Source organism: Aptenodytes forsteri, unplaced genomic scaffold, assembly GCF_000699145.1.
Source record: "Aptenodytes forsteri isolate BGI_AS27 unplaced genomic scaffold, ASM69914v1 Scaffold169, whole genome shotgun sequence".
Lineage (NCBI taxonomy): Eukaryota > Metazoa > Chordata > Aves > Sphenisciformes > Spheniscidae > Aptenodytes > Aptenodytes forsteri.
Genome location: NW_008796115.1, coordinates 939,039 through 947,196, shown reverse-complemented (window position 1 = coordinate 947,196; position 8,158 = coordinate 939,039). Strand labels below are relative to the sequence as shown.

The 8,158-nt window shown below is 35.8% G+C and overlaps 1 protein-coding gene across 1 annotated transcript in view; it reads left to right on the top strand.

The window, feature by feature from the left end:
* SPTLC1 (serine palmitoyltransferase long chain base subunit 1) overlaps positions 1-8,158 on the top strand; it is a 56,095-nt gene that overhangs the window by 21,169 nt on the left and 26,768 nt on the right. The window contains exons 6-10 of the mRNA XM_009287203.1: positions 1,336-1,468; positions 3,190-3,319; positions 5,186-5,275; positions 6,006-6,113; positions 7,541-7,636. Coding sequence (XP_009285478.1) covers positions 1,336-1,468; positions 3,190-3,319; positions 5,186-5,275; positions 6,006-6,113; positions 7,541-7,636 — 557 coding nt within the window. The remainder of the gene's footprint in view (positions 1-1,335; positions 1,469-3,189; positions 3,320-5,185; positions 5,276-6,005; positions 6,114-7,540; positions 7,637-8,158) is intronic.

Sequence of the window (8,158 nt, the reverse complement as noted above, 5' to 3'; positions counted from 1 at the left end):
GCACTTGGCCTTGTTGAACCTCATACAATTGGCCTGGGCCCATTGATCCAGCCTGTCCAGGTCCCTCTGCAGAGCCTTCCTACCCTCGAGCAGATCAACACTCCCGCCCAACTTGGTGTCGTCTGCAAACTTACTGAGGGAGCACTCAATCCCCTCATCCAGATCATCGATAAAGATATTGAACAAGACCGGCCCCAAAACTGAGCCCTGGGAACACCGCTCGTGACCGTCCGCCAACTGGATTTAACTCCATTCACCACAACTCTCTGGGCCCGGCCGTCCAGCCAGTTATTTTTCTTCCTACACCCTTGCTGTTGGTACCTGGCTAGAAATAGCAACACTGACATAACAGTGCCTCATAGGCTATTGAAGAATTTGTATTTTTAACTGGTGTTACCTTATTTGAATTTAGTTTCAATGAACTTTCAATAGTTGCAAAAAGGTAACATTTGGCCAATGGTGATCTTTTAAATCACACACTAAGGACCTCTATTTGCCCTTTAATCTTATTTATTTCCAGTTGATAAAAGGCATAATTCTCTGACTAACATTTGCTGGCAGAAGCAGGTCATGGCAAGAGACTTACACAAAATAATAGCTTGTCTGATACAGGTTATTTTGCTTAGGCAGAATACTTAACGCTGTGGTCACCTTTCTGCAGCAACAATCCACTCACCATGTGGTATTAACCTTCTTAATCTTTTGATTTATTGGTGTTTTGTTTCTAACATGGGTCACTTTGACCAAGTTGGTTTGGGAAATGCTTGTGCATGTAATAGTGTCAGTTTATCTTAAGGGTGAGTAATCTCTGGCATGGAGATGGTGACCTTTTCAATTGCCTGAAGTGCATTCAGGAGATGGTATGTGATTGCAGCCTGACGAGCAGTTTTCTGTTATAATGATAGCTGTCCTGTATGCAGTGGAAGCATCAGCTTGGAAGAACTGACAGTCTGCCAACAGGACCTCATTAATTGCTATAAATTACATAGCTGTTTGTTGCCTGACTGTAGTGGCTGTGCTCCCTAGTCACAGTCCAGGAACGCTGCATCTAATCACAAGTAGATTTTAATTACCATTGCATAAGAACATGAGAGAACCACATTACATAAATATTTCCAGATCTATCAAAGCTTCTGATTAACATTGGGTTACTTAGCAGTTTAAGTAAGGCTGGATTGGTTGCAGCTGTTTTTTGGGAAGTTACTTGTTGTAACAATCTTCCTACAAATAAGCATTCTGTTTGCTTCAATTAGATGATGCTAAAAGCAATGATAGTCTTTCTGATATGAAAACAAGTAAACTATCTAAGATCTTTTCAAATTTTCTCTCCAATAGATGTGCACTTAGAATTAGAAGAACGACTAGCAAAATTCATGAGGACAGAGGAAGCTATTATATACTCATATGGATTTGCAACAATTGCCAGTGCTATTCCTGCATATTCGAAAAGAGGGGACATTGTGTTTGTGTAAGTATCATTTTCTACTTGGGAAATTCCAGATTAACGAGTTTTCCTTTCAATTTTTCTTTTTCATTATTGTTAATCATATTAGGTTAACCAGTTAGAAAATAATGCTGGTTTTGATCGAGTATTTTGTTGTACAAAGCTCAGGTATCTTTTCTTTACCGAATACTCCAAATCAAATCAGTTACTGCTTTTATCATGGAAGAGATGGAAAAGAAAAAATCAAACTATGTGAGCAAGAACTGACAGAAGTTTAATACCTAGTTTTCTTCTTAAGAAACTGTACAGTCATATTTGCTTTTCTCCTGTTTACTGCTGGCTTTTCACCTTTCTTGCAGGACAGTTGTTTCCCTCATGCATATTTGCAAAGGATTAGTTGGATAAATATTGGTACATATTAAAGTAACACAAGAACAGCTATGCAGGGTCAAACTAAGGATTCAGCAAGCCCAGTATCTGGTCCCTGAGAGTAGCCAGTCATAATTTGTCTAGGGAAGAGTAAAAAACCAGGAGAAACAATGTAGTAATAGTCAAAACTTTCTGAGCCAAAGAGGAGGGTTTGGGTTTAGTAGTAGTTGATGGATTTTTCTTAAGCCTTCCTATTCTTTTAGTGCCTTTGTAAATCTTTAATATCCACAATGCTTCTACGACATGTAATTTCACAGTTTAACTTGAACATTTTATGAAACAATATGAAGGAATAGTTGTTTTATATATAACACCTACTAATTTCAGTTGATGCATTTGATTTTTAGACAGTGAACTGATGCATCTTCTCCATGGGGGGAGTGAGCGAGTGGCTGTGTGGGGCTTAGCTGCCTGCTGGGCTTAAGCCGCAACACACTGATACTTTTGCATTTGTCTGCCAAAATCTTTCTTCAGTGCTCTCTTTTCTAAGTGTAAGGCTTGCAGCCTATTTGACTTCTTTTACAGAAGTTCTTTCATAACTTTGATAATGTTTTTTGGTCATCTTTAAACATTTTCTGGATCAGCTTTTTTGAGGCGAATGACCAGGATAGTGCACACTATTCAAGATGCCAGTGTGTCCTGGATTTAGCTGTCTTGTACTGTTTCAGCTTCTCACTGATGAAAGATCTCACCATATTTAAAAGCAACTTGGTTGAAATTACTGTATTTAGCACTTGCAGAAGGTTTGATTTAGTTGCCACTTTTAAAAATTACTCGACCTAAGCAGCTGTGAAATTGCATACCCCATCATGCTCAGAGATTTGCTTTTCGAACACTTAAAAATGGCAGATAGTTCTTTGAACACTGAGAGAGTAATTCCCAAAGAATATTAAAAAGCAGGTTTTGAATACTCGGAGAACCACTGTAAATGTTACAGGCACATCTTTGCGCCTTTTTTCTAAGACCCAAAGCAAATGGAGTGGGAAGTTTCTGGGATGATTACTATGGTATTGTACCCGGGCCATGGAATGGTGTGCTCAAATAAACTGCTGTCACATACAAACAAAAGGACAAGTGTACACTTCAAGAAAAAATGTGTTGGCTTGCTTTTAGTGGCTATAGTGTATAGAAAAGTTGAGAAGCTTTGGAAATGAATTTTCAAAATGTAAATAAAATACATGATGCTTTAATGAATCTGGTTTTAACTACACCTAAGCACAGATATCTGCTCAAAAGCAGGACAGTCCTAATAGCCAGCTTTCTTTGAATAATTGTTAAACCGAGTGCAAACTTAGAAGGGCTTGCTGTATTTACAGAGATGAAGCTGCCTGCTTTGCTATTCAGAAGGGATTACAAGCATCTCGTAGTAACATCAAGTTATTTAAGCATAATGATATGGCTGACCTTGAACGACTGTTGAAAGAACAAGAGACTGAAGATCAAAAGGTACCATTCCTTTGAAGAAATATTTGTACTCTTTTGTGCCACCTCCCACACATTTTTTATTTTTGGGTTGTGTAATTGAATGGATGCAGTGCTTATAGGCAGTTACTTGGTTTTCATAAATCTCTATTGAGCAGTTAATGTTGCTTATGTAATTAAGATAGATTTTTTTTTTTTTTTAAATTATTTATTTGCATTTGTCTGTATAACCACTGGAAGCGAGCTCACAGGCATTGGTAGTGGGGGAATATCTTTATGGGCAGATGACTGAAGTGTGAGATTATTTTATTTTTTAAAAATACTATTACAGAGCTTTTTTTAGTCTTTTAGAAATTTGTATAACTGCATTTACCTAATAAATCATGCAAGTTAATTATCAGTTTGAATGTCACACTGTAAAATCAACAGAAAAGCAGCTAGTCCTAACCCTTTAATTTATAGAATCAACATGGTTTTTTTTCCCCCCCCTTAGACTCTTCCCCTATCTTGCACTCAACTCTTAAGATATTCTCTCTCTTGAAAAATTTGGGTCAGTTTGATGGCTTGCTTCTCATTCTGACAGTAATACAAAAGGGTGATCCAAAAGCAGCTACTGAATCAGGATCAGCAAGTACAGATGACTTGGTTAAATGAATTTTAAAAGAATTAGCTGAAGAGCTATCATCATTATGTGCCTCGTTCACAGAATGCTGGAAAGTTAGAGACAGTTGGAAGAAAGCTGATTTTGTGCTAACACATAGAAGAAGTAAAGTAGATAAACTGCATAATTAGAAGCAAGTCAGCTTAACATTAGTCTAAATTAGTAATGGATCTGATTAATAGCAAATTTATAGACAGCATACTAGTTAACATACCTGCATGGAAAATACATTTTGTCAGGTTATCTTTACATGAGTTTTTAGATGTGGTTGACAGACTAGTGATGCAATTTGTGTAACACATTTGGTTTGTTAGAGCAGAGTGCTTTGGTTTAGCTACACGGTTAAAGTTTCTTAATGTAATTAGCTGAATGTGAACATAAAGTTGGTGGCCAAGAGCTTAAAATAGACCATGTGTGTATAACTAAGATGTACTGACTAGGATGGGGTAGATCTTACCACTAGAGTTGGTCCAATTTGTGGAGTGAACTGTGCCTAGTTTTGGTGCCTACCACTCAGAAAAGTCAAATAGATGTTCTCTGAATCTTTTTACAAGAACTGAAAAAGGTAAGAAGCATGACTTAATATCCTTGATCAGAAGATAGCAGTAAGGTTTAAAGTAAATACCAGGGGGATGGCATTTTAAAACAACAAAATTCAAATCATACCATTGAAGTTTAAACAGAAACCAGTGCAGGGTATTCTTATGGCCTGTATTGCCCAGAGATCAGACAAGGAGATTGTAATGTGAATGTTATGAATACTTTTGGATTGTGTTTTATGAAGACACTATTTGTGAGAGGTTTGTGCTGCATTGAGAATCCTGGTGCACAAACCACTTGTTGAAAAGCTTTCTAAATGCTCAGACTAATGATGAATATAATAGAGACCAAGATTTGTAGTATTTGTTCTGTAGTTGTATTGTTTGTATTTTATTCATAAAGTTCAAATGGATTAGTTATGATTTGTTGCAAAACAAGGCATCTTAAGTCTTGTGTAAAAGTTAAAAGCTTTAAAATTATTACAAAATAAAGAAAAACTAGTCCAATGAGGCATTTCAACTTTTGTCACAAATGAGAAATACTAAGTTTAAACTAAAATAAAAGCTTACTTGAAAAAGAGACATTGTCTTCCTTCCCTTCCCATTGCTGTCCTTCCCTATCAAAAAATCTTCAGAGCTTCACTTGTTAGTAACAATTGATATGAACTGAAACCATATCTTTCTCTGAAGAATCCTCGCAAGGCCCGTGTAACTCGAAGGTTTATTGTAGTGGAAGGATTGTATATGAACACAGGAGACGTTTGCCCTCTTCCAGAATTGGTAAGTCGTTTCAGTTTGCCTTTTAAACTCTGCATATGAAAACATGTGGCTCATGAAATAGTAGTATCATAACGTTAAGCCTACCTAGAAAAGCTCTGCATGCAGTTTTTTTGTTTACCTTCTTGCTTTCTCAAATGTTCATGAAATGGTGATCCCAAATCTTATATTGTTTTGAAACTTCTGATCAGGATTAGGATTGTGAAGCTATATGTAATGAGACTTGCAAATGAGTATCTGGTTATGGTCTTAGGTTTTAACCTGTAAAATATACTGTCTTTTCAGCTATGCTGTATGATACTAAATTGTTAAACTCAGTTATATCTAAACAAAAAAGACAAGTTTCAAAGAAACCCTCACACAGCTGTCATAAACGCTGACTCCAAGGAAAACATTTGCTATTCAGCATAAATTGGCTTTTTGTGCAGGCTATATTCTAGCAGATAATGGAAGAAATGCTGTGAAAATGCATCATCTTGAAAGTACTTGATAGCCTATTTAAAAAAAAAAAAAAATTTGGTACATGAACATTTATGAAATTTACTCTACTCTTACATGGTAGAAGAATTTTGAAGGCTTTTAAAATGTCTTAATGACAGAACTCAACTCTAGAACTGACATTTTTGCAGTATTCAGGGTACTGTACTTTGTCTTTACCTTATCTCCCCCACCCATTTTATCACCGAATTCTGGTGGGCTTGACTTGTATTTTATATCATTTGCTCTGTTTTAGATAAAATTGAAGTATAAATACAAAGTTAGAATATTTCTGGAGGAGAGCCTTTCCTTTGGAGTCCTTGGAGAACATGGAAGAGGAATTACTGAACACTTTGGAATAAATGTAAGTGCCTTTTTTGTTAGTTTTGTTGTGAACAAGAGACTTGTACAGAAGAAAATTGTGCAATTGATTTCTTATACCTATGGCATTAACAATGTTTAGTAGTGTACGATAGAAATTTAAACATACTTTTCTTTATCAGTCTTAAAGCATTCAGGTCTTGGCACTTTTCTTTCATGTGCTTACTTGAAATAATTTTACTTATCTTTAGTGTGGAGGATAAAAGAATTTTTACAATGCATAATTTTATCATTTTTTTGGTCACTGAGTGAGATGATGATTGCAGTATTTTCCAGCTGCATACACGTAAAAGTGTCATGCTTACACAGAAATATTTGGGGGCTAGGGTTAAGTCAGAAAAATCTTCTCAGCGTATAGCCAGCCTACTTTGCTCTATTGCCTTTTATTCCAGTAGGGAAAAATAGGATAAAGCTTTTGATAGTCCTTTCAAAGATGTTGTCTTACTACTTTACTGGCAGATTAAGCCAAATTATTTTTCCAAGAGCCTACCTTTTGTGGTGTTTTTTCAGCTGAGGAGTACTTTGGAAATCCAAAACGGTATCCTTGAGGTTGTTTGCTACCACAGTCACTTGAGCTGGGAAAGGAAGAAGTGCTCTTTTGGTTGCCCGTGTCTTAGTGTGGAGCATCTCTCACTACATTCTGACAGTGTCTGTGTTCAGTTTGGAAGTGAAATACCAAATTCTGAGAATTTATTCTGTCTTCCCCTATTTCCTATTGTTTTCTCTTTAAGTGTCTTAATACCAAATGTGGAAAAGAGAAAATGAATGTTAAACAGCTTTAGGAAAGGAAACAAACAGTGCTACTTTGATGTTTGCCCAGTACCATCTAATTAAGTGGCTTCTATGTTAAATTCATTTACAAACATAATTTTTCCATTTTGTCTGCTCAGAATGGGAATTTGTAGCAGTGGTCATTAGTGTGCATTACAGAATCTGGCAAAAAATATGTCTGCAACTAACAAATGAAATAAGACAATTGTGTCTCTAAGGTTCAAACTCTGATATAACTAGGCTTATGCTCAATTTTAATCACGTTCTGACTCCTACTGCCTGCAGTGGGACTACTTACATTCTTAAAGGACACTGTCACACTGAGTGCTTTGAGGAATTGTCACCAGTATCTATATAATTTGTTTTTTTCTGTTTGTGTTCTTCATGTTGCAATGCTTGGAAAAGAATGATCTTATGTATATTATCTACAGATCCATAAATCTCAATTTCTAAAGTCCTTTTATATTGCTTGAAATTGTTATTTCAATTTTAGCTTCATTTTAATATGTGATGGTTTGGTGGATCTTCTCTAGTATTCATGATTATATGAAACAAGATACATCTTCAATAGATTTATCTTATAAATAGTCTTGATGTAATCCAAAGCATCTCTTAATAACTTTTTAATTTAACTGGCAGATTGATGATATTGATCTTATTAGTGCAAACATGGAAAATTCACTGGCTTCTATTGGAGGATTTTGCTGTGGAAGATCTTTTATTATTGACCATCAGGTAAGCCAGGTCTCATTTTCATATGGTGTGGCAGGAATAGTTACTTAGAGTTAGTTACTAATACCAATTTGCCAGGAGTGTTAAGATATAAATTATTATGCAACATTTGATTCCATACAGAAACTGTCTGGTTCTATGAAATATTGTAGATGAATTGGAAACCTACTTTTAAATCCTTCCATGAACCTATAAGTGTACAGCAGAAGTTGTTTAAATGTATGTGAATTAACTTTTAAAACATCGTCTGTACTGCTATAAACAAAAAAGTTATTTTTTTTTTGATTCCATACAGAAACTGTCTGGTTCTATGAAATATTGTAGATGAATTGGAAACCTACTTTTAAATCCTTCCATGAACCTATAAGTGTACAGCAGAAGTTGTTTAAATGTATGTGAATTAACTTTTAAAACATCGTCTGTACTGCTATAAACAAAAAAGTTATTTTTTTTTCTTCCCTCCCCCTGCCCCCCCCCCAGCGATTGTCTGGCCAGGGTACCACCTCTTCTCCATCCCTCCCCCCG